General features: G+C 35.3%; 2 protein-coding genes and 1 pseudogene across 2 annotated transcripts; all 3 read left to right on the plus strand.

Moving 5' to 3' along the window:
- Positions 1–1,936: 1,936 nt before the first annotated feature.
- LOC131930263 (serine protease 30-like) lies at positions 1,937–7,016 on the plus strand. The gene is made up of 8 exons (XM_059286680.1): positions 1,937–2,038; positions 2,245–2,269; positions 2,878–3,091; positions 3,587–3,646; positions 4,501–4,622; positions 5,362–5,523; positions 6,022–6,216; positions 6,769–7,016. Exons 1-8 carry the CDS (start codon positions 1,970–1,972, stop codon positions 6,909–6,911), a joined length of 990 nt encoding a protein of 329 aa, XP_059142663.1. The 5' UTR covers positions 1,937–1,969; the 3' UTR covers positions 6,912–7,016.
- A 3,183-nt stretch (positions 7,017–10,199) lies between these two features.
- Positions 10,200–16,784, plus strand: LOC131930265 (chymotrypsinogen A). Its single transcript, XM_059286682.1, has 6 exons — positions 10,200–10,285; positions 10,499–10,532; positions 12,607–12,820; positions 13,507–13,560; positions 15,343–15,458; positions 16,181–16,784. Exons 1-6 carry the CDS (start codon positions 10,217–10,219, stop codon positions 16,438–16,440), a joined length of 747 nt encoding a protein of 248 aa, XP_059142665.1. The 5' UTR covers positions 10,200–10,216; the 3' UTR covers positions 16,441–16,784.
- A 6,574-nt stretch (positions 16,785–23,358) lies between these two features.
- LOC131930270 (uncharacterized) lies at positions 23,359–23,499 on the plus strand (annotated as a pseudogene).
- The last annotated feature ends 3,665 nt before the right edge of the window (positions 23,500–27,164 follow it).

Below are 27,164 nucleotides of genomic sequence, written 5' to 3' on the forward strand. Positions count from 1 at the left end.
AATATGTGCATGCATCAATGACTCTCCTTAACATATTTTTGCCATGGAAATCGGCGGCCATCTTAAAAAAATAATGTGTGGAGGTTCCACGGTTAAAAAAAAAATTACAAATGTATTCATTATAATAAAATCATTGATCCTTCTTTTACTAACTCTAATAGAGTTAGCTAACTAGATTTTGCAACAAAAAACACTCGAGAAATATTTTTTTTTTAGAATTTTACAAATTTGTTGGGGAAATACCTTTCATTGTAACATTAGTTTTAATGGAATTTCACTATAAATGACGTCACGCTTTTTTGGACGATTTTTACCTCCCCCCCTCCCCTCCGTCACGCGTCGTCACAAAAAGCCAGACCCCCTCCCTAAAATGACGTCACACCTCAACCTACAACACCCCCTCAAAATTGCGGTTGATTTTTTTTTAAACATCGATATTTTTCTAAAATCTTGTCTAAACTATTACAATTTATTAAAACAGTTATCTAAAATGCGAAATAACGTCGAATATTCGTTTTCTAACATTGCTTTTTTATAATGCAAAAATGTGACGTCGCAACATCTGAACCCCCCCCCCCTTCCCCTCATCACACATCGTCACAAAATTACGGACCCCCCTCCCCCCTACGTGTGTGACGTCATTTATGGATGACCCCTATAGCACATTTTTGAAAGTTAGAAAATAAATATTTCCAGAGTGTTTTCTGTTACAAAACTAGACACCTTACTTTTTATTAGAGTTAGTAAATGAAGGATCAATATAAATATATACACAACTAGATCTGAGGTAAGGTCGTTCAGTTTATTAGTGTCCATAATTTATCAGACTTTCATAAATCTAGTCTAACTTATGTTTAAAACATTAAAATTAAATTAAAATTAAAAAATTAAAAACCTAAAGTGTTTCTTCTTCATAAATCCTTTCTTGCAAACGAGATTCATAAAATAAAACTCTGCATGATGCTTCTGTAAAATGTCAATAGCGTGTTTTAAAACTTTAAATTGATGCTAATTTATTCGACCCAAGGGAAATGAATCGAAAAGTTTATTGTTACGCCACTGGGCATCAACGATGGTATGTAATAACATGGTAAAGTAAACACACGGGTTTGAAGCATCAGATTATCAACAAATTAATTAGAAAGATAAAATTAAAGCACTAATTGGCCGACTACAGCATTGTTACTGGCGGCCCACTGGGAATGTTTCCATCTCGGCCCACTTTTATTCTCCCCGGCCGCCGTGCGGACCAGTCCACTCTTGTTCATAATAAACACACGCATATACATTGTCATATACTCATATGTATTACCGAATTAATAATCTTAAACATGTATAGAATACAACACAGGGGAGGGGGGGGGGTAGAACTAATACAACCATTAGCCACAGTGACAGGTTTATCATCAACGTAATTTGTTGAAATATCGTTTAATTAAATTATTATCTAGACGCCATACCGCATACGTGATTGAATTGTATGATATATATATATATATATATATATATATATATATATATATATATATATATATATATATATATATATATATATATATATATATATATATATATATATATATGTATATATATATATATATATATCTATATCTCTATATATATATATATATATATATATATATATATATATATATATATATATATATATATATATATATATATATATATATATATATATATATATATATAACAGTAACCTCCCTTGGATAGGTGCATTTAATTCAGATAAATAATAACGCGTCAACTGTATGTAATTAAACTGATTAGAGGGGAGAAGCACAGCTACATTCTGCAGATATCTCAGCATGGCTCCCTTTTTGTATCAGATAATAATTTTATTGGCAAAAAAATGAACAGCATATTAAATTACACCCTAAAGTATAAATTTGACTTGAACTCTATGCGTAGTGAATGTGGTGATTCCGTGAGTGTAGAATTGAGGTATCAAATGGCGTCTTCACAGCTTCCACGTCTGTTGCTGATCTACGTCTTGTTCATGCTAGGGAGCTGCAGGGAGGTAACTGAGTTATGGTGTCTTGTCGAAAGGTAGTGGTTGTCAGCTGTCAGTGTTTGAGATGGCCACTCACCAGTCATTATTTATTAGAAATCTGAACACGAGTTAGTGAACAGTACCGCCAAATAATTTTTATTTTAAATCTTTGGTTTGTCATCTTGTACACAAATAAATAAAACTGTTTTTCATATGTTACAAAACAATTTCAGATATCAAGAAAAACGAGATCCCTTCGTAAGTAAATTTTAAAAATATTTCTTAATACTTTGTTGTAAATGTGAAGACATAGATTTTATTTCTCGCAATAGGTTTGAAAAATCTATGTAATCATACATTAAAGCCGTTTGGGAACCATCGATTACACTCATTTTTATATTTTTGTATTAAATACAAGCCGAGAAAAGCCTTTTAGAATAATTATATCAATTCAAATATTTAAAAAAAAAAACGACCTCAACCCCTACTTGAAGACAACCAGATAGGCCAGGGAAAGTAAAACAACTAACGGCACAACAATTGTTTTCCATAATAAAATACACAATAGAGATCAAGGGGTATAGCCTTGTAGTTTTTTATATGAAATTATATATATATATATATATATATATATATATATATATATATATATATATATATATATATATATATATATATATATATAACAGGTAAAAATATGACATTTAACACACATACCGAAGTCTGTAAAATTACAAAGCAACCTATAGAATTACTCCCACCATACCGATAGACAAACCAAAGTCTATTTTTAAAAAAACCATTGCACGCAACATTTAGACAGACACGCCACAACGATCTTAAACTAACCAACACTTATCACTTAGCGTCTGACGGTACCTGTGGCTATCGATCCCTGATTGATGACTCTAAAAAAATTGTCGGTGGCAGAAATACAAGTCGTGGATTAGAACCATGGCAGGCCAACTTAATGATAGACATTTCTCCTGAGCAAGATATGTTTGGGCAATCTATATTCCATCAATGCGGGGCTACAATAATTAGCGAATACTGGATCTTGACCGCAGCTCATTGTTGGTGGTATGTATTGATTGACTCGTGCATTAAGTAACTTCATTTTGTTTTTCAAAAATTTACTTGCTACACTATTTATTTTTTAAGCAGCATGGAATCTATAAAACTAACCTAACTACTATAACTATTTAAAATTAAATTTTGATAAAAAATTAAAGTAAAATGCTGAGTGTTAATTGTTTGATGCTTTATACTTTCGAAAATCTCAAATTAATAAACATAGATCAAAAATATTTTCATGTTTAAAATTATTTATTTTAATTGATAAAACTTAATTTCCCCAACATTGAAGCAAAGACAAACACATATTGTGAAATTTAATTGGCTAGCAAAAGTAGATGAATCAACACGACGCGATTAATTTATTAAAAATTATCATGCCCATGGAAATAACAGTTAAACAAGATTTTTGTTTAGAAATATGTGTGGCTGTGAAAGGAATTTTACGTCAAATTTTGTTCATTTTATGTTCGTAACAAATCCTTGAAACTTTACTCACAGGGAGGAAAAAGAAATAAAAGTATTAATTGGTGAGAATGAAACAAAAATAAGTATACCAATGTGAGTAATTTTTTTCCATTGCTAACGTGTAATATATATATATATATATATATATATATATATATATATATATATATATATATATATATATATATATATATATATATATATATATATATACATATACACACACTATTCTTTTTATTAAAGAAAACAAATTAGTTTTCTTTTCATATTTTCACTGCATTTAAAAGCTTGTTGCTATAAAGTTTTTTTTAAATATTTGCTTTCTTTTCTAGTTTTTAGTGATTTCTAATTGAAGAAGTCAACACATTTCGAAATATTTTCCTTAAAACACAATCACTGGCTCGAGATATCTGAATGACGTGAATCTGCCTCGTGAAAGCAGCCGTCCGTTACCATATTTTACAGACAGCAGCAAGTTCTTAATTTTGTTACTTCCCCTTAGTTTAAAATCGTTTAAACACCTTATTTTCTGCCCGAAATATCCGTCACTAGATATCACGATTGTAAACATTCTCGTGAACCACAGCTCACCTGAATGTTATGGTGATTACGTCTAGTTGGCTATCTCCCCTTCTGTTATTGAATATAGTAATCTATCGAATGATTTAATTGTGTTATCTCCTCTTTGTTTCGAAACGTTTTAATTAATTTTTAATGACTAATTAAATATATAATTAGATTTAAAAAATACATTGACATGTATTGTCATCAGAGTGGAACGTATCTGGAAAGTTTGAACGAGATCGCTGCATTAGAAGTGGGTCCAAATTGAGTTGCAAGATTTGCCACAAACAAACAAACAAACAAACAAATAAGCAACAAAAAAAAAAAAAACAGACGTTGCGAACTAAATAAAAGCTTCTAATTAAACAATTTTATTATTTCAGCGATGAGAGCAATTATTTCGTTGTGGTTGGAGATTATAACCAGCTTGAATCAGAGAACGGGGAAGAAAAATTTGACCGAGTGAAGTTTATCCTGCATGAGGATTACAAACAGGATAATACAAGTGAATATTTAATTATATTCTGTTACATCCCTACAACTTAATCCCAGAGATTCTAAAGGCTTCCTTTTGACGTGGGAGACAATGAATCAACCCAGAGATGTGAAACTTGCGCGTAACCAGTTTCTTTCAGGCTTCTCTTCCAGTAGCGCATGTACATGGCCTCACCCCCCCCCCCCCCCCAAGTAAAAGAAAAAGTAATTTATATAGAAAGTATATACTTTAGTCTTTAGCCAGACTCCATCTTTCCAGAAAATTAACCCCTATCTGCGGAAGAAAAATATATGAAAGAAACACTGACGAGGTCGTTGGGTTGCCCGAAAGGAATACTAACCAATGCTAGATTATAAGATTCCCTTATGCAGATTTTATATGACATGTTAGACGGAATTAAGTTTCTACATTGATAGAATAGGTTAGAAATTCTATTGGTTGTTTTTTTTAAGTCTGTACACCGTTAAGTTTTATCCTTATCTCAATCAGTGAATAGAAATAACAAAATAAGCAATTACAAAATTTTAAAATCAAATTTATAGCTATACCTCATCTCAAGCGTTAAATTTTATAAATTACTCTTTAATTTTTGTGAAAGCCCCCCCCCCCCCCCCCCCCAAAAAAAAATTGTAATACAATCAACAGAAAACAGTAACAGGTAGAAAAGCTAAATAATTATCAATAATCTACAATTCAGACCTCACTTTACCGTATTCCCCCATTGAAAATTTTCTTTCTTTTTTATCAGCGATGGAAAACGACATTGCCTTACTGAAGATCTTGCCAAAAGACGGCCGTGGTATAAAGTTCACCGACTACGTCCAACCTGCCTGCCTACCTAATGCCGAGACTCCGTATACACCCGGTGAAGAATGCATCATTTCCGGATGGGGCGACATGGACGGAGATGGTAAACTTTTATTCATTAGTCAATATCGACACATTAAGTGTCGGAATCGTTATCGTTATTGGATAATAAAGTCATCGATTAGATCACCGAGCTCTTATAATGAATTTATCATATTTTCTAATTTCGAAGAGTTTAATAGTAGACAGTGTATAGTCATACATATTAGCACCACGAACTCAGGCTCGTTGCACATTCTTTGCAATAATAAAATGAGAGTAGCTGCCTATTCTATTTTATTTTTTAGCACCAGACACATTTTTTTTTGCACATTCTACTACTTTCTTCATCTTATGGCGATGCATATGTATATGATCTATTAGCATAAGCGCTAATACCAAAACATCAAAATATTATTGTTAATATACGTATAATTTAACATGTAATTTATTTGAGTATTATTTCCAACCAAACAATTTGTATAATTTGAATTCGTTTAAAAATGGGTTATATGTTAACTTCATCGCTTGTTTAATAAGTATTTTTTTCTGATGTGTTTAGATTGTAATACAGTTGATGCTACAGTCTTGCAAACCGCTATCGTACCTATTGTTTGGAATGAAGCATGTTCTGCATATTATGAGAATTTTATGTGGAAATTCGATGCGAACACAATGATGTGTGCCGGTTATGCTGAGGGAGGGGTTGACACTTGTCAAGGAGACAGTGGCGGGCCTTTAGTTTGCAATATCGATGGTATGTTTGTAATTGTGGGCCTTTCGTTTGCAATATTGATGGTATGTTTGTGATTGTGGGCCTTTAGTTTGCAATATTGATGGTATGTTTGTGATTGTGGGCCTTTAGTTTGAATATTAATAGTAAGTTTGATTTTGGCGTTTAGTTTGACATATTAATGGGCCTTTACTTTGTTTTATTAATGGAGAGTTTGATTTTGGGCCTTTAGTTTGTCATCAGTTATACGTCTGTTTACATTCAGCGACATAGTTTGTCAAAATGTTTCTAAATATTATGCTTTTTAGTTTCTGACAAAACCATTTTCTACATATCTTGTTTAAACTTACTAAAAACATTTATAATTTCATAATTCATGTTCCATATATAAAATTCTACTTTCGCATTTACTGTAACTGTTTTCGACTAATTAAAAAATAATTGATTAATTTTTAAATACACACGCCGCGCAACGTTTTAAATAGGATATCTGTACTTGTAAAATTCTTCTGTATTTTATATATACACGGAGTACTTGTAACATTCTGTTTAAAAAAAAAATTCTCTTTACTGAAGGTTCTTACACGGTGTTGGGTGTGACGTCATTTGGCGAAGGCTGTGCCAAACCTAACTACCCCGGTGTGTACACACGGGTACAGAGCTATTTAGACTGGATTGGCGAGACGATTAAAAAACACGAATGTGATGATACTGACTAGGAGAGCCTCAAATTTAAAAAAAAAATAACTGGCGTCTTCAGCTGAATTAAGTAACAAGTGATGGCTTAAAGATTCAAGATGAGTCTTGGAAAAAAGGATGATTCTGACTAGAAAATAAAAAAAAAACTACTCTGTTAAAATAATGAAAATTGTCTTTACTTATAATTATAAACTATTATTATTATTTTTTTTTTTTGAAATTTTAATTTAAGGACAAAAGAATTTATTTTAATTTTACAGTCAATTAAAAAAAAGCGAATGTTGAGCCACTTAATACTAGGCTATGGGTAATAAGTATGGGACGGTGAAGTCGTATTGTAGTCATAACCAAATGTGTATCTAGACCAGACGGTCAATAGGGCAGTTGAAGTAGAGTGTGCTAATTTTTGTCATCTCGACAGAGGAAGGTATAATGTATTCAGGGACAACCCACAAACCTAAGCACGGTCATAGAGCCCTCGACTTCTGACTAAGATCTGGTCCCTAACATTTGGCTTGCACGCTGAACTCACGTAATCGTAACTCTAGTATAGTAGCACCAGCATTTAAGGGGGTAGGCGCCGTTAAAAAAATATTTAATACTCATTAGGAAACATTTATTTCTCTATAGATTTTTCAAAGCTACATCCGCATATGCGTTTTCATTGAAACAGTTGGTGGGAAAATCTTGGTAACTATGGCAACGGCGGCCATCTTGAAAAATTAACCTATCCGTGGGTTTTCTGCAATTGAATTCATATTTTAAGCTCAATAAACAATGAATTCATAATCGTTTACCATATTTTGGGGTACTCAGCTAAAAAATTCAAGTGCAGATCTTCAAACTAATTTGTTATGAATTTTCAAAATGTCAGTCCGGTAAAAATTCTAACTTTTTGGGAATTTAAATTTGGGTCTTAAATTTGGCGGATGTACCTTAAAAGAGCTGTAGATAAAAAAAAAATGTTTGCACTCTGGTATTAAAAAAGTGTTGTTTTTTTTTCCACCTGAACTTACCCCCTTAAAAAATTCTCGATCCTGATCCGTATTACGTCAACAAGAAGTATATACAATAATCTAAGAATATTGTTTAGTAGCAATGCGGCCCAAGTAATGTGTTTTACCATAAACGCAGTTCTGCTCTTGAGCAGGATACAATGTGGGCTTTGTGTTCATTGGTGGACTGGCTGTTTCCAAGTGGCCCAGGCAAAAAAGCCCCCCCCCCCCTTATTGATAAATTTCAGGAAACATTTTCTCCCATCCAAGCCTGAGGTCCGCCTAGGCCTAAAAAGTCACTGGTCATTTTACAAATTGCAATATACAGTTAAAAACATATCTGACCTACAATTTTTAGCTACACACAAAAATGCATTCATCGAAGTTTTAAATCAAAATATAACATCTTATTGAAGGGATGGAGTGGCCTAGCAGTAGAGAGCTGGAATTCTAACCCGTAAGTCTCGAGCTTGAACCCGGGTTCGAGTCAGTAGACCGTCCATGAGTCCACACAGCTCTGGTGTGTACCTAACTCACGTAAAGGCAGCCTGGCATAGCGCTGACCACAATATCCCTTCATATCCCTCAGCTAGCGTCTATATTTTCTATCACTATTCGGTTCCTTAAAATCATCGGTTTTTTAAGTAGGCCTATGTCGATTTTTAGAGATATCTTTGTTTAGCCATCAGGCTAATTTTTCGAAAGTTACTTGAGTAGATTATATAGTTTATTGAGTTTACAAACTTCAATCAGATGCTTATAATTTTTCAGCAAACAAGTTATATTTATGCAGTGCAAAGTAAAGGAAAAAAATGACATTTATTTTGTAAGGTTTGCATTACGGGGAAAAATCCCGGTGGGCCCCCAGAAAAAATCTAGGTAGGCCCCCAGAAAAAAATCTAGGTGGGCCCCCAGAAAAAAACTAGGTGGGCCCCTTGAAAAAAATCTAGTTGGGCATCAAGTAAATTTGTAGTAATAGTCCTATTAATGTTGATTTAAAAAAAGTGTTGGTATTTTATCATTCCTTCATACGAAGGCGTAACATTAACAATGACAACTTTTCAACCTTGGGTTGGCGGCCCCTTTAAAAGATTTCTTGTTTTTTGGATCCACCCAGTCCACTCCTGTCTACAACTAAGGCTTCCAATAACTCATGGGGTGAATCTTCACTAATTCACAAGTTAATAAAACGTTTTGTATGGCCATCAGGATCTTAATCTGTATCATAAAATGATTTTCCATTGTGAAAATATCCCCGCTTGCTGAAAATCCTTCGACTCAAGGAAAAATAATCGAAAAGTTAAATTCTAGGAGACTGGGCATCAAAGATTATACATGGTACAATGGACAAATACGCACTCTGGGATGTATGGGTTTGTTGACCAAGAAATTAAGTTAAAAATCAAATCAATAATAGGCCTACTACAAATCGTTATTGGCGGCCCACGAAGATTTTTCCCAACGGCCCATAGAGAAGTTTTCCTGGCGGCCCAGGGAGATTTTTCCAGACGTCCGGGCAGGTCAGTATCTCCCTGTTCATGTTGGACACAAGTAGAAAAATATCTGTAACAACAATTTAATATTAAACCTGTTTACAATACACCACAAGGGGTAGATCATATCCAACCATTAGCCACAGGGGCAGTTTAATCACCATGTTGCAGTAGTTGTTAACATTCACTTATTATCTCGACGACTAGGATTGTTCGTGATGGAATAAAAGTTTGTTTGGAGCACACGCACGCACACAGCGAATAAACCCACACGCACACACTCACACGAACGCACACACACAATTACACACGCACGCAATAAAGCACACACACGCACACGCACACACGAATTAGCAAACACACCCGCGAACTCGCACACACACACACAATGACACACGCACGCACACAAGCACACACACTCGATCACACGCACACACACACACACAAACACACACGCACAAACATACATACACGAACTCGCATACAGACACGCACACACACACGAACTCGCACACACACACAGAAACACGAACATACACACAAATGTGTATTATACTCAGTTTCACGGGAGAAACCATGCGTGCATCTCCCGTAGATTTACGCAGATATTAATTTCAGATAAATTATGCATGTACTGTAATTAAAATGGGCGAGTGGGGAGAGACACAGCCCGAATTCTGTCTATAAATAGATTTGACTCTCCTTTTGCATCAAGATAGTTATTTTATTGGCAAAAAATGAACAGGATATTAAATTATAATCTAAAATATAAATACGATATGAAAAAATGACGCAGTTAATGTGGTGATTCTGTGAGCGTAGAATTGAGGTATCCCAATGGCTTCCTCACAACTTCCTTGTCTGCTGCTGATCCACGTCTTGTTCATGCTAGGGAACTGTAGGGAGGTAACTGAGTTTTCGTGTCTGTAGTGTCTTGTAGTGGTTGTGTTCGGACACATGTCTCGTCATCAGTGTTTTGACAGTTGTCAGGTCATCAGTCAGTGTTTAGAGAGAGGTCTGGTCATCGGTCAGCGATTAAAACATCCAAAAAGTTTCTTATTTGAAATCTTCTGTCTACCATCTTATACATTTATTATTAATTTGTTTAAAAAATTTAAGATATCAAGAGAAACGAAGAGATCCTTACTGAACCGTAAGTAAAGAAATTTGGAATTTTTAAAAATGTAGCTCTACATTATTTTGTATTCATTATCAACAGTCTTCACATCGTTTGATGCAAAAAGTTGCTTTGAGTATTAGTCTAAAACCGGAGATAAATAACTTATGACGTCACGAGATGTTGTTTTATCAAGAAGACACTGTTGTCTAAACAGAGGCGTAGCGACCCTTCTCAGCGCCCGGGGACAAACTTTCGATTTGCACCCCCTTCAAACTTTCGATTTGCACCACCCTCCCCCCCCTCGGTTTTTTTAATTTGCACCCCTCTCAAACTTTCAATTTGTTTTTCCAACCCATTTTGGCGCCCCCTAAGGACATATGTCCCCCCACGGCCCCCCCCCCCCCCTCGCTACGCCTCTGTGTATAAACAAAGACTGGCATCAGGGAAGGAACTAAAAGTATCCTTTCTAGCCTGGGCCAGATGAAGTAGAGTTCACCTGTTTCGACGACCCCAGCATATAAATGAAACAAAAATACACTACACAAATTTATGTTGTTAAAATTGATATTTCATTAAAAATTTCACAAGACAGGATACAGATACTTTGGTAAAATCTCTAAACTAATACCACATTCAACTAACAGGTAGAAGAGCAAATTCTCTAATATTTCCTTACATCCAGATTACATAAAAAAACATCACAATAACTAACATACAAACACAGAACAAAGTCTATGAAATAGTCCCACATGTTAAAGATGCAGATAGGCCGATTTCAATCTCTAAAAATAAACACCACACAATCAAACATTGACCGAAATCTCTAACATAGCACCACATAGAGGAAGACAGACAGACATACATACAAACAGAAACAACCACAAACAACCACAAAATCCCTACAATAGCACCACATACAACATACAGAAAGACAGACAGACATACTGTGAGGTGGGATGCATGGATTAAAAGATCTTCCGTCAGTTGTGAGGGTGGGGAAAACAGTAAAACCACCAAATGTGAGAGTGGGGGTTTTGAAGATGAAGCGAATCCAACACACAAGTTCAAGTCAAAATATTAAGTTCTTTATTAAAAATTTACATAATCAACTTCCTACCTAACTAGCCTATTCTATACTATCTACTACTACTAACTACGCACTCCCATGACCAATCCTAACGCTATCATTTAACTCTCTACCTAACTCTACATTTTTCTGGCCGTTCCCTACTCTACTTAACTATCAACTAACTGCTCCCTAGCTCTACATATCTCCGACCGGCTCTGCCCAACTCCGAACGTTCTCTTTGCTAGCTAACTATCAACTGCTACCTAGCTCTACATATTACGACCGTTCTCTAACCGATACCTAACACCATCTGCTTGAATACTGACCCACGCTTCAATGGTCAGCTGACCGTCCCACGTGACCGGTCAGCTCCTGTACTTTCATTTGTCTCTCTAACCAACTAGCTAAAGTCTGTTTCTATTAACTTCTTCTACTTTTCTTAAACTAGCGTCATCACACATACATACAAACAGAAACAGACCAGTGCCACTGTAATAACAACCACCAAATCTCTACAACAGTATTACATCCCACAGACAGACAGACATACATACAAACAGAAACAGACCAGTGACACTTTAATAACAACCACAAAATCTCTACAATAGCACGACATCCTACATACAGACAGACACACATACAAACAGAAACAGACCAGTGACACTTTAATAACAACCACAAAATCTCTACAATAGCACGACATCCTACATACAGACAGACACACATACAAACAGAAACAGACCAGTGACACTTTAATAACAACCACAAAATCTCTACAATAGCACGACATCCTACATACAGACAGACACACATACAAACAGAAACAGACCAGTGACACTTTAATAACAACCACAAAATCTCTACAATAGCACGACATCCTACATACAGACAGACACACATACAAACAGAAACAGACCAGTGACACTTTAATAACAACCACAAAATCTCTATAATAGCACGACATCCTACATACAGACAGACACACATACAAACAGAAACAGACCAGTGCCATTAAAATAACAACCACCCAATACCCAGTTTCTGGCGTCACCTGTGGCTATCGACCCCTGATTGACAACCGTAACAAAATTGTCGGTGGTCGGAATTCAAATCGTGGATCGGAACCATGGCAAGTCAACTTATTGATAGATATTTCACCAGAGAAAGATGAGTATGGGCAATTTATATTCCATCTCTGCGGGGGTGCAATAATAAGCGAATATTGGATCTTGACTGCAGCTCATTGTTTGATGTAAGTATTGATTTGACTCTACTGTATTTATAAACTTCGTTTTGGTTTTCAATACGTATGTACAACATTAAAGATATTAAATGAAATATGGCAAACCAGTAACCACTATGACGGCGTGACCGAGCGTTAGAACGCTATACCGTTATCTTGAAAGTCTCGTGTTCGGATCCCGTAATCTGCAAATCGTCCCTAATTCAAACCAACTATGGTGGGCACGTGACTCACGTAAGGAAAACTCTATTATGCCGCTGCCATTGAAACAGATGAGCTCTACTTCATCTGCCCCATGTGTCTTGAGCAAGAACGAAGAAAGATGATGAACGACTGTGATTAAAAAGTATATGCAGATGATTACACATTGTTTCCCTTAAAAAAACAACAACATAATTTGCTAAAAATACTCCAATGTTGTTTTTGAAAATATTTCATATTTTAAATAATTTACAACTAAAAAACAAAACGAAACGGTCAAATACTGAAACAAAATCAAAGATAAACACATATTATGTAAGCTGGCAGGCAATTGAAGAAGAATCATCAAGACGCAATTAGTTAACTTAATAATAACTAATTAAACAAGATTTTTTTAAAATAGAAAATTAGAAATGTGTGGTGTTGTGAGCATGGTTATACGTCGTAATGTGTTCAGATAATTTCAAACAAAATGCATTACACTTGTTCTACAGCAAAGAGTTTAACATCACAGTTCGAGGCAGAAGAAGAGAAAAAAGAATACGAATGTAAGCAGCCCTTTTTCTCTCTTTCGATATAAAATTATATATATATATATATATATATATATATATATATATATATATATATATATATATATATATATATATAGTATAAAAATACATAGTCCTAAGTGTAGACTAGATGTTAATCTGATATGGTATATATAAATACATAAGCCAAATTAGGCCTTCGAAGACACTTTACTTTACACGGCCTTTACTCACAAATACACATACGTACACACACAAGCACATGCACATAATTATATATATATATATATATATATGTAGCATATTTGTTTATCTTTATTCTCATAACCAAAGACGTCACCAGGTAGGGTGCCACGTGTGGCGTAGCCCACGTTATCACCCTCTCTGTCAAAGATTATAGGATTAAGGGATTTAGTGAAACGACGAGTAATTTGGTATCACTCCTACTATTACTCTCTGCCCAAATATGATTATGTATTAACAACAAAGCCAGAAATGCGGCTACATTGCAAACTAGCCGGCCAGTTTGCGAAGTGGCAGGTGTTAACGGCCAATCTCCGAAGAGCTTAAAGTCGACAGCATATTGTTCGTCAATGTCAGGTGTAATTGTCTAGTTTACAAAGTGGTCTAATTCGAACTTTCATTATTACAAATATTACTTCCATAAGATTTTAAAATAAGATAAAAATTGTGGTGGGGCGGCCTTTTTTTCTTCAAATACCTTTGTTTAATAATAGAATCTTCCTAAAAAGGGGGTGTTAGGTTACAGTTAGTTAACTAAAATACACCTTAGTCCTATCATATGCCTAACCAGGGGCGGAACTACCATACCGCCAGACCCCGCAATGCGGGGGGGGGGGGGGGGGGGGGGGGCAGGACGTTTAGGGGCCCAGTTCCGACCAAAAAACAATGAATTTTTTTTTCAAAAATTATGTTTTTCATGCATCTTGAAAGTGGTTTTGTAAAAAAAAAAAAAACAGGTCTACTATAGCAGAGATTGTTGCGTAGAAAAGTATTTTAAAATCTACAAGAGCTATAGTTTGAAAGGTAGACAAACATTCACACTACTTCCATGACTTACTGCCCTTCTTTAAAATAGGGATGCCCACGAAGCTCATTTTAAATAGTTTTGTACTATGTATATTAAAAAGCAATTGATTCTCTGAATTGTTACTTAAATAAGACGTACTATACAATAGTATGGCTATAAAAATCAATGTTTTCAAAATTGATATTATAAAAGCCAAAAATGAAAAAAATAAACATAACGCGAGAAACCATTCACGAGTCAAGCTAACGTCTTTATATATTTTTGACCAGCATGATGATGATTTTTTTCAAACTCGAACTGAGTGTGGACTAAATTTTTCTGTTTTGTTCACTCAGAATGGTTATATATTGCAATGAAGTAGACTAAATTACTCACTTAGGATATAGATTTTATATATATATATATATATATATATATATATATATATATATATATATATATATATATAGGGGGGGGCCTAGTTTTTTCTTTGCGGGGGAGCCTTTGATTTCTAGTTCCGCCAATGTGCCTAACCCTAAGTTCTAATCTTAAAACTGGTCGAGATTACTAATAACAACATAAAACACTTACTTTTGAAAGAGTCTACTCAATCAAGAGTATTTTCAATCATATGACAAACTTTAAAAAAAATATAAATTTATAACTTTAATGTGGTGTCACTGTATTAAACGGCACCGCACGGTGCAATATCCACTAATGGTCCTTGTCTGATAACGCTACTGCAAGAAACGCTTACATTATTTCAGAAGTGAGAGCAATTATTTCGTTGTGGTTGGAGATTATGAACAGTATAAATCTGAGGACGAGGAAGAAAAATTTGAAAGACTGAAATTTATCCAGCATGAGGACTTCTCAGACACAAGTAATTTATTTAATACACGAGACTATACAACCCTTTTGGTTCTATGGCACATTACTTTAAGTTTTCATGGTATCTGTTACAGATGTTAAGTGTTTTGATCAACGAGTTGACAAAATACGTTAGGATACCCGATATATATATATATATATATATATATATATATATATATATATATATATATATATATATATATGTAGAACAGTAGAATATCAGAAGCATTTATTACAATTTTTGCTTTTTAAAATTAGGCTCCCCCAATAAGAAACAGTTAAAATATTTAAATTTTTTAATTTATCTAATCCATTAGCCCCCCCCCCCCCCCATCAAATATATCATTAAATAATACAATTAACTAATAAACTATTAGAAACTTATAACATTATCAAAATAAAATCTTCATTTATTCCCCATCTAAGGCGTGTTTTAGAAAACCTGAAAACACCGAACCAGCCTCGAAATCCAGCACCACCAAGTCCCACTCAGATGCACCTAAAACCCATGACCACAAAGTATCACCACCCAGCACCATTCAGCACCACCCAGCGCGATTCAGCACCACCCATCACCCTTCCTCCAAAAATCCAACATCACCCTTCCACCAAAAATAAATGAATGCTACAAAATAGTATCATCAGTCAACGGTTTACTCTCCCCTCCCAAAAAAAAAAAAAAAAAAAAAAAAAAAAAAAACTATTCTTATTTTAAACTTTAATTCTTATCAGCGCTTGTCAACGACATTGCCTTGCTGAAGATCTTGCCAAAAGACGGTCGTGGTATAAAGTTCACAGACTACGTCCAACCTGCCTGCCTACCCAATGCCGAGACTCCGTATACACCGGGTGAAAAATGCATCATTTCCGGATGGGGCTACACGGACATCAAGTGTAAAGTGTATTCATTTGTCGTGAGATTAACTAACAGTTCTGTTATTTTGAATTCCGGACATATTTTCAGCTCTTTTCGGTACTTAGTTTTGAAATAAGTGAATTACATATCAGAAATATTGTAAATAACGTGTTTTCATGCAAAACTAGTCAAGACGATAAATACGGAGCCTGTGTAATGACGTCTAGGTTGCTTGGTATAAACATGCGTTTAAAAAAACAAACAAAACAATACATTTTAAACAAAAAGTACAGGGGGTTGCATAAAATAACAAATAATAACAGTGGAAAGTCTCTAAAGGTTTGAGCTTTAAGTTAGAAGTTGAGTTTTGTAACTGTGGGTACTACTAGGGCCACATTCCCAACCAGGCCTCTTCTATCCTGCCGCACTAGTACTCCTTTTGTCCTCTTCTATCCTCTCTGCTACTGTCTTACCGTTTGTCCTGTTAAATGTATATGTATAGGTTTATGTATATGTTGGCAGATATATATAGATTTAATATGAAAATATGTATAGGTATAAGTGTAGGTGTAGGTGTTGGTGTAAGTGTAAGTGTAAGTGGAGGTGGAGGTAGATGTGTAGGTATGTAGAGGTACAGGTATCATTTACGCCCATGATACCATTTGTCGTAATATATTTCTTCCTGGAATCTTTTATTCGTTAGATACTTTTATCTGGGATTGTCGGAGATCATTTGTCCTATCACTATATATATATATATATATATATATATATATATATATATATATATATTGATATATATATATATATATATATATATATATATATATATATATATATATATATATATATATATATATATATATATATATATATATATATATATATATATATATATATATATATGTATATATTTTGAGCGATTTCCGATAACCGGAAGTGGTTCTTTTTTACTTTGAACTTTTCAAAAGACTATAACTTGAGTACTATTTCAGATAGATAAATAAAATTTCACATGTAAGAAAAAGATCTTATTCTATAACTTCTATCAAGTTTTAAGTAATTTCTGTTGACCAGAAGACTCAAAAAAGCATGTAAATTTATAAAGTACTAATAATTTTTTTTCTACTAGATTCTATTCTATTTTTAAAAGTTTAAGTAAACAAAAATCATATCTATATTCCGAGTTGCCATCCCACGTAGTGTTATATTAGAATATTCGCGAAAGTTTAGGGGAGATCACTCTCGGTTTATTTATAACGAGCCGACCCGCAGCGTATCATACGCCGCTATTTAGTTGTTTTATTTTCTACTTTTCAGTAATTCATAATTTGTGAATTCGACAGTACCAATGCTGCCACTGAAAATATTTGCTTTAAAACACTAACCCCCCCCCCTTTCCCCTAACCCCGACCCTACATCACCCCCCCCCCCCCCGTGAAAGCAGCCTCCTCTTAGTTATTTCTTAGTTACCTCCTGTAAGTTTAAAATCGAACCAAATTATCTGCCCCTAATAGAAACCCGGCTCTACGGCTCTACGATTTGTAAACATTTAGCTTTGTAAACATTTAGCGTGACCACAACTCACCAGACAATGTGGCGGTGGGGGTGGTAGTGATAGTGATAGAGAGAAAGAGAGGGGACTGCAAGGAGGCGCTTGCAGCTTGTTTTCTAACGGCTCCCAGAAGAGAATTATATATATAGATTGTTTAACCACTTATACCGAGTTTAGTTGTGATTCGAATTTTTATTCCACACACGGGACACATACTAAAACAAAATTTTCTTTTCCTAAGGGTCTCACACGGTGTTGGGTTTGGTGTCATTCAGCGTAGGCTGTGCCCGGCGCAACTTCCCGGGGGTGTACACACGAGTCCAGAGCTATCTTGACTGGATTGACGAGACGATTCAGAAGCACGGATGTTAAAATGACTAATTCTAGGAGTTTTTTATAAGCTGCCTCTTAAATGACTGTCAACTTCAGTTGTCAATAAAAAAAAAGATGGCTTAAGGATTCAATATTAGCTGAACTTTTTGGTCCACACAGAAAACTAATAAAATAATAGAAATAAATTATTGTCGTTTTCTTGTCTAGAAACTAGAATATATCCCTCGATATAATTAATAAGTAAAAAAAATTAATTATATATATATATATATATATATATATATATATATATATATATATATATATATATATATATATATATTTATTAGAATCAATTGTGATACAATTAATTGAATGTAAATGGTTAATGAATTAAATCAAGAATCTTTGTTGTATTTTTTGTAGACCCTTGAACAATATTATAAGTTATTATATATATCATTATATATTATATATATCATATAATCTATGATTATCACAACATTTCTTTCACTGTCTACAAGAACTGAAATCAATATCTGAGACAAAATGGATGCCACACTGCACAACCAAACTGCTACTATCCCCCCCCCCTTTTTTTTTGTTTAGCTGATACAATAATCATTTCTGGAATATGTTTTCGTACGTTTGAGAAAAAGAAATTATTTTGTAGATCGTTAAAAATGTTTCGACAAAAATAATATTAAAAAAAATGTGTTTTGAGTCGAGAAATTGTTGTTAGTAGTCCCATGTAAAATGAAACATCAGAAAGAACTAACACGTTGTAAAGGAATCACTTTCTTTCTTATGAAATTTTTATTATCTATTTTAACATTGAACTAGTTTATTATCGATTCCTATTGTAAAACTGTTGTAAAGTGAAACAGATGGGTAACAAATCACAATCCGTTATAAGAGTTGAAATTTTCATCGTTGATTAATATAAAACTAACATAAGATTTTCCTTTAAGTGAAATTTTCTTTAAGCGTTATTGACCATTGCCATATCCGTTTTGGAATGGATTTTGTCCATTTTTGGAATCGTTTTTGTCCATTTTTGGAATCGTTTTTGTAAATTTTGGGAACCACTTTTGTCCATTTTGGGAATCACTTTTGCCCATTTTGGGAATAACTTTTGCCCATTTTGGAAATCTCTTTTGTCCGTTAGGGGGATCGCACACCTCGATGCAGTCCTGGAAGTTTTCGAAGCTGTTCTTGTTCTCTATACAGCTGGCGTCCACGAAGGTCTCGCAGATGCAGGAAGTGGCGTTGAAGAAGTAGCGCTCCACGCCCTCGATACAGGTCTCGTTCAGTGGCGGGCTGAGGCACAGCTCAGCTAGTGGGGAGAGGAATCGACCGGAGTTAAAAATTAATTGGAACAAAATCACAAAGCTCGTGTGAATTTATTTAGCTAATAAGGAGAGAAATCTATCTGAGTTAAAAATTAATCCTAGCAAAAAATAAGGGAAAACAGATCATATTGTTTCAAATTTATATGATATGTACGTATACAAGTTTGGGAAAATGAAAACAAAACAATGCATAATTATTAATTAAAAAAAACAACAATGCATCCATTTGAAAATATGTTCTATTCAGATCGGTTGTATAGTTCCGATTCCGTTTCTCTGAGAATTATAGCTGGGCTAAAACGTTTTGATTTAAATCGAAGACGTAGCTCTGTATGATTTGAACTCTCAACAAGTAGACAACCGTGAGCATTATAAACAACTAGATTGTAATGTGTTGACTACTGAGAAGCATTGATACATATTGTATTGAAAGAAATAGCTGCCAATAGCGTCATATTTGAAGATTCGAACACTTAAAGCTACCGGACCACCGTCGCTCCCACAAGCAACCTTTCTGACTAAACAAAGGCTTGTAATAATAAACCCTAAACGTTCTCGAATATTCTAATATAACACTACGGGGGATGGCAACTCGGGATATAGGGCTTGTAAGTAGGTCACAACTTCTCATTCTAGTACTTGTCAGCTATTTTATTTCAAGACCGTAGACTTACAAGCCCTATCGACAATTTTTTAAAACAATTTTTAATTACTTAAACTTTTTAAAATAGAATAGAATATCGTAGGAAAAAGAATTGCACACCAAGTGAACGCCAAACAAAATGTGCATAATAAAGCGGGATATTATTAGTACTTTATAAATTCACATGCGTTTTTTTTAAGAAATCGGAAATTACTAATTACGGTCAACGGAAATTATCCAAAATTTAAAAGAAAGCAGAGAATTATATCATTTACTTGTATGTGAAATTTCATTTATCCATCTGAAATAATACTCAAGTTATAGGCTTTTGAAAAATTGAAAGTAGAAAAAGTTCCACTTTCGATTATCGGAAATCGCTCAAAAAATGATACGGATCTACTAATTTGATATAATACTAATTTGAAATTTCATCAACCTAGCTGTAATGGTACTCAAGTCATCGTGTTTACATACACACATCCACACATACGGACAGAACTGCAAAGTCCAGTTTCTCCGACTCGATTACGCGTAAAATGCCATTTTTAATAAATCTGGATTTAAATAAGTCCCCTATACTCCATTTATGATGAAGTACTGAGAAGTAAAACGGTGGAAACTGTCAAAATTTCATGTGATTTTTGTGCACGATTACAATACTTTCTCTATACTTCATATATTAGAGAAAGTAAAAAAGCATACTGGTGAATTTAGGCTGCATACATAATTCGACTTTCAAAAAGAAACACCTCAAAAATGTAATAAGAACATTAAATAAACCGGGAGTGATCTCCCCTAAACTTTCTCGAATATTCTTATATAAAATAACAGGGGATGGGAACTCGGGCTATAGACATGATTTTTAATCCATTTTAAATACTTAAAGTTTTAAAAATAGAATAAAATCTCGTAGACAAATTAATTGCACACCAAGTGAACGCCAAATAAAAAAGCGCATAATAGTGCGCAATATTATTAGTACTTTTAAAATTTACATTAGTTTTTTTGAGAAATCGGAAGTAGCGTAAATTACTACTTCCGGTCAATGGAAATTACTCAAAATTAAACAGGAGGTAGAGAATTTGATCTTTAACTTACATGTGAAATTTCATTTATCTATCTGAAATAGTACTCAAGTTATAGGCTTTTGAAAAATTCAAAGTAGAAAAAGTACCACTTCCGGTTATCGGAAATCGCTCAAAAGTTGATACGGATCTACAATTTTGATAAAATACTTATATATGAAATTTCATCAACCTAGCTGTAACGGTACTCAAGTTATCGTGTTTACACACGGACAGACACACACACAGACATACGGACAGAATTGCAACGCCCAGTTTTTCAAACTGGATTACGCATAAAACCTCTTAATTTTGATAAATCTGGATTTATAATTTTTGCCCGATTAAAATAAGTCCTCTATACTTCGGATGTGATGAAGGACTGAGGTGTAATACGGTAAAAATTGTTAAAATTTCAATTGATTTTTGTGCACGATTACAATACTTTCTCTATACTTCGTATATACGAGAAAGTAAAAACAATCTCTAAATTACAGAATAAATTTACATCATTAAAATTTGTATTGTCTGGCCCGTTTTGATAAGACGGAAAAAAAATATCATAAACAAATTATCTATACACCTCCTGGTCAAAACAAGTTGCCTGATCAGATACTTGACCCAAATGTTCTATTAAATATTTTGTGAGTTTGGCGAATGATGAAAAGTTAGCGTTCACTTTTATTTAATAAAAATACTTCTTTTAAAATACACTAAAAATAATTTTCATTATTAAAAAGTTTATATAAAAGCGCCCCAGAAATAATATCGAAACGAAACAATTTCAAGAGCTCCTGTGCGTTCTTGGCCGTCCGCGCATCTTCATGTAATAAACCCGTTTTGATCATTGTCTCGTGTTTGGAACTCGCATCCAAGTAAGCCGTGTAAAAGTACGACACTATTTATACTGCTGGACGATACCTATTGCCATGCTAACTAACAGCATTGGTCGGTGGTTAAGGGGCAAATTACAAGGCGCTAATACACGACTGCCCTGCTGACTTCCTGAACTCAGTCGCGCTTATGGTTGAGATCAATTGCCAGCAGTAGTGTATTAGGAGCTCATCGTCCACTTGCTAGATAACCAGGGCCTTGCCAAAGTCCTGAGCTTGGATAATCCGAAGCCTTTAGATAGGTTTCCAATTTTGGTTATTTATACTGCTAGACGATACCTATTGCCATGCTAACTAACAGCATTGGTCAGTGGTTAAGGGGCAAATTACAAGGCGCTAATACACGACTGCCCTGCTGACTTCCTGAACTCAGTCGCGCTTATGGTTGAGATCAATTGCCAGCAGTAGTGTATTAGGAGCTCATCGTCCACTTGCTAGATAACCAGGGCCTTGCCAAAGTCCTGAGCTTGGATAATCCGAAGCCTTTAGATAGGTTTCCAATTTTGGTTATTTATACTGCTAGACGATACCTATTGCCATGCTAACTAACAGCATTGGTCAGTGGTTAAGGGGCAAATTACAAGGCGCTAATACACGACTGCCCTGCTGACTTCCTGAACTCAGTCGCGCTTATGGTTGAGATCAATTGCCAGCAGTAGTGTATTAGGAGCTCATCGTCCACTTGCTAGATAACCAGGGCCTTGCCAAAGTCCTGAGCTTGGATAATCCGAAGCCTTTAGATAGGTTTCCAATTTTGGTTATTTATACTGCTAGACGATACCTATTGCCATGCTAACTAACAGCATTGGTCAGTGGTTAAGGGGCAAATTACAAGGCGCTAATACACGACTGCCCTGCTGACTTCCTGAACTCAGTCGCGCTTATGGTTGAGATCAATTGCCAGCAGTAGTGTATTAGGAGCTCATCGTCCACTTGCTAGATAACCAGGGCCTTGCCAAAGTCCTGAGCTTGGATAATCCGAAGCCTTTAGATAGGTTTCCAATTTTGGTTATTTATACTGCTAGACGATACCTATTGCCATGCTAACTAACAGCATTGGTCAGTGGTTAAGGGGCAAATTACAAGGCGCTAATACACGACTGCCCTGCTGACTTCCTGAACTCAGTCGCGCTTATGGTTGAGATCAATTGCCAGCAGTAGTGTATTAGGAGCTCATCGTCCACTTGCTAGATAACCAGGGCCTTGCCAAAGTCCTGAGCTTGGCTAATCCGAAGATCGCTTCTCGGCCTTTCGGCTAAGATCAAAGTTTAGTATCTGTTATGGATCTACATAAATCTTAGTCATTTGTTCGGCTAGCCCTTTTTAGGGCTGGCTGCCGGGGCTGAGAAGTTGGTCATCGAGGCATCGAATGCAAAAGAGCGTGTGGTGTTGCGCCCACACATCCCTCGATTGCACATAGCTCTCGAGAAGAGCCACCTAGTACTTGTACTATGGTGGCTTCAATGTACGAGTGGCTAATAATCAATTCTTTTCAGCTAGACGACGCCTACCTAGGAGCAATCTTAGGTAGGATGTTCCGTCCCGACACCATTGAACCTATACTCAAAGCTCTATAGGAATCAATAAAGAAATGATAAATCAAAAGAGAAATTAATAAAGAAGCAAAATTAAAAAAAGAAAATAAAGAAGCAAAATTACAAGAGAAAATAAGCAAAATCATTGAAGATTCTGAAAGGCAAGAAAAGACAAAAAGAAGGAAAGTAAAGACAAATTGAAACAGGAAGTAACAAGAATCAAGACGGAAAAGCAGATTCAAAGACAAGAAAGTAAAGACAAGAAGAAACAAGAATCAAGACGTGAAACTGATTGTACATTGTATGCTATTTCATGTAATTTTCATGTAATAAAAATGCGACCTATCCGCACAGTGAGCTCCTTGCTCGAGTGGAGTAAACTGTGTGGAGGGAAAATTCAAAAAAAAAAAAAGTCTTCTGCACGACTCGACTTACCACCGGAAGTAGAATGCAAGCAACTCACACCGATGACAACTCTCACCAGAACGCGACCGAGAACGAGGCTGGTCCCAGTAGGTCCATCAATGAAACCTACCCGGGGACCAAAATCCCGATGCGGCCGAAGAAATCTTCACGGATGATTACCAAGCTTCTTTCAGCCATTCTTGCGGTCGGCGATGAAAAAAAAAGGGCGCTTCCTTGGGGCGTATTACTGATTTTTTGATCGAGAACTCGTTGATCTCTCCGAAACAGACAGACTTTGTGATCATGAAAGCGATGTCCGATGCTTTAAAGAAAGGCATTGTCACGTTCGGGAATGGAAAAGACTACAGTTGGTCCTTCAAGATTGCAAAGCCCAAGCCGGAAAACGAGCTGGAGATGCGTCCGAGAAGTCCTAGCAGACGGAAGCGAAGATGCAGCTGGTTAGTAGAAGTGGACGGAGGCGCCGAAGAAGCCGCGGCCGCCGAAGTCGTCGCCGAGGAAGTTGACGTTGAAATGGTCGACACCTAAAAAGCTGCCGCCGACGCAGCCGCAAACAATCTGGTGGGAGGAAGTGCCGTCACAGGAAAACCCCGGCCCCCAGCAGCACCCCTTGCTGCAACATATTCCGGAAGTCGAAGAGTTAGTTTCACTTCCGTTTGAATTTTTTTTCAAGGCCCTATTTAGGGCCACCATCTTGTCACGGTTCAAAAGGATTTGGTTTATAATGTCTTAATTAATTAGCAGGATTAGCTAGCAACTCGCGTTAAAAAAAAATTCACCTTCCGAAAAAAGCCCCCTAAAAAATTAGTTATTTGCTCTTGTATCTATCGATCACAAAATTCTCCCTTATAAAAACTACTCTAGTAACTTCCCTTGGTTGTAGACATTCCGTGTGATAGCATCAAGTTACCTCCCCTTTAGATACAGAAATTAATCTTAAATCAATAATATAATAACAAATTCTTCTTCTTCGTTTTTACAAGCTTTTATTTAACTCACTTCCTCGTCAGTCGTCAGTCGTCAGTCTAGACCGAAACGCAGGAGTGAAAATTCGGAAACTTCTACTTGACCGATACGATTCACACTTGGCACGTGAGTCAAGACATGAAGACAATGCAATCTGAAATTAAATTTGACTTAATTGGATGCCTAATTAATTTTTTATGAATTAATTAAAATTTGGACCGAATTAGTAGGCATGTCTAGCCAACCACATCACACGCGTCATCACGTTCAATAGCTGCGCCATCACGGTACGTTCAATAGCTGCGCCATCACGTTCAGTAGGCGCGCAATGGTTTTTAGTCATGTAACTCTGTTGTAAATAAAACATGTAAAGTACTGAAAAAAAATTCATAAAAAACGTTTTAATAACAAGCTTTTATGTAATAATTCACTAAAAAGTAGAAAATAAATTATAGACTACTATTTAAATTACTATAAAGAAAAGCGTGGGTCTCTTCTCAAATATTAGTAAAGGTATCCAATCGGTACTAAAGTGACCAACGCTTTTCTTTATAGTAATTTAAATAGTAGTCTATAATTTATTTTCTACTTTTTAGTGCATTATTACATAAAAGCTTGTTATTAAAACGTTTTTTATGAATTTTTAATTTTAGTGTTGGAAGGGATCCCCCTCCAACACAATTAAGGATACGTGTCAACTGCTTATTAAGGCCATTGACTCCGATTTCAGCCTGCTTTTCTTTTTGGGTTTACTTCCATAGCCTTTGTCCAACCAAGAACACACTACAAGGCAGCAGTTGTTTGATTTTGGAGTTGTCTCTCCCAGAAGAGTGACTGTCACCAGCTAACGAGCCTTATCTGCCCGAGGGTTCGAACTTGAGGCTTTTTTGGTTTAGCAACCATGCGCTTTACCGACTCGACCACGCCGACCCCTTGTTTGAAGTTAATTTTTAAAGGAATTGTAAAATCAATGCCTTACTAGACTATACTGAATATTTAACACTGCTTCAAAGTTTCAATTTGCAATTTAAATTCAAAGATTGTAACAACACCAGAAGAAATCACCCCGTTAGAAATTGAAATAAAAACTTTGACCAAATAGTAACATAGACAAGAGTGATAAAAGTTTAAAATATAATTTTTTAAGAGGTATATGGCAAAAACTAGATCTAGACAGAAACCGATTGTTTTTTTTTAAATGTCAAGATTCTAGGGTAGCAAAAGTTTTTAAAATGTCACACAGCTGCTATGAGAGTAAGTCAAGATTCTTGGGTAGCAAAAGTTTTTAAAATGTCACACAGCTGCTATGAGAGGAAGTCAATATTCTTGGGTAGCAAAAGTTTTTAAAATGTCACACAGCTGCTATGAGAGGAAGTCAAGATTCTTGGGTAGCAAAAGTTTTTAAAATGTCACACAGCTGCTATGAGAGGAAGTCAAGATTCTTGGGTAGCAAAAGTTTTTAAAATGTCACACAGCTGCTATGAGAGGAAGTCAAGATTCTTGGGTAGCAAAAGTTGCTTTCCTGGTCGTCCGTCTATATTTTCTCTCCATGTATTTGACACATTCCACCACATCCACTAAATTCACGAGGGAAGGAAAGATAAACTACTATAAACTATTCTTTTTACTATTAGATTTATTACTAATTATAGCTGTTGATTCCTTTAATTCCTTTAGTATTTAAAAAAACCGGGAGTGATCTCCCATAAACTTTCTCGAATATTCTGATATAACACTACAGGGGTGGCAACTCGGGATAAAGAGTGTTGTGAATGGACCTAAGTGTATGGAATGAGTTTGAGAGTATGTGTGTGGTTGAACCGGGTTAATAAAGTTGTCGATGGTTTGAGAGTAGGTGTGTAGTTGAATGGGGTTAATAAAGTTGTGGGTGGTTTGAGAGTATGTGTGTAGATGTATTAATAAAAGATTATGAATGCGTGAATAAATAAGGATGTGACTTAAGAGAGAATGTTTTGGTTGTTAGGAAGATAGTCAGAAGTCAGTCTGCATCTTGTCATCGTCTTGTGAGGATGTCTAGAAGTCGTCGTTCCGTCTGTCGTCAATGTAGCTGTATGTATTGATGTAATAAAGTATGGAAATATCGTATCGTCGTTCTG

The sequence above is a fragment of the Physella acuta genome, unplaced genomic scaffold (assembly GCF_028476545.2).
Source record: "Physella acuta isolate Inbredline_101_S28 unplaced genomic scaffold, ASM2847654v3 ptg001747l, whole genome shotgun sequence".
Taxonomy (NCBI): domain Eukaryota; kingdom Metazoa; phylum Mollusca; class Gastropoda; family Physidae; genus Physella; species Physella acuta.

What these genes read in the sequence shown, in the direction of transcription:
- LOC131930263 (XM_059286680.1), top strand. Translation starts at nt 1,970, where the DNA reads ATGGCGTCTTCACAGCTTCCACGTCTGTTGCTGATCTACGTCTTGTTC. An exon ending in AAGAAAAACGAGATCCCTTC is followed by an intron (nt 2,270 to 2,877) that starts GTAAGTAAATTT and finishes CTTATCACTTAG; the next exon opens with CGTCTGACGGTACCTGTGGC. An exon ending in ACAAAAATAAGTATACCAAT is followed by an intron (nt 3,647 to 4,500) that starts GTGAGTAATTTT and finishes TTATTATTTCAG; the next exon opens with CGATGAGAGCAATTATTTCG.
- LOC131930265 (XM_059286682.1), top strand. Translation starts at nt 10,217, where the DNA reads ATGGCTTCCTCACAACTTCCTTGTCTGCTGCTGATCCACGTCTTGTTC. An exon ending in TGCTAGGGAACTGTAGGGAG is followed by an intron (nt 10,286 to 10,498) that starts GTAACTGAGTTT and finishes AAAAAATTTAAG; the next exon opens with ATATCAAGAGAAACGAAGAG. An exon ending in AGAGAAAAAAGAATACGAAT is followed by an intron (nt 13,561 to 15,342) that starts GTAAGCAGCCCT and finishes ACATTATTTCAG; the next exon opens with AAGTGAGAGCAATTATTTCG.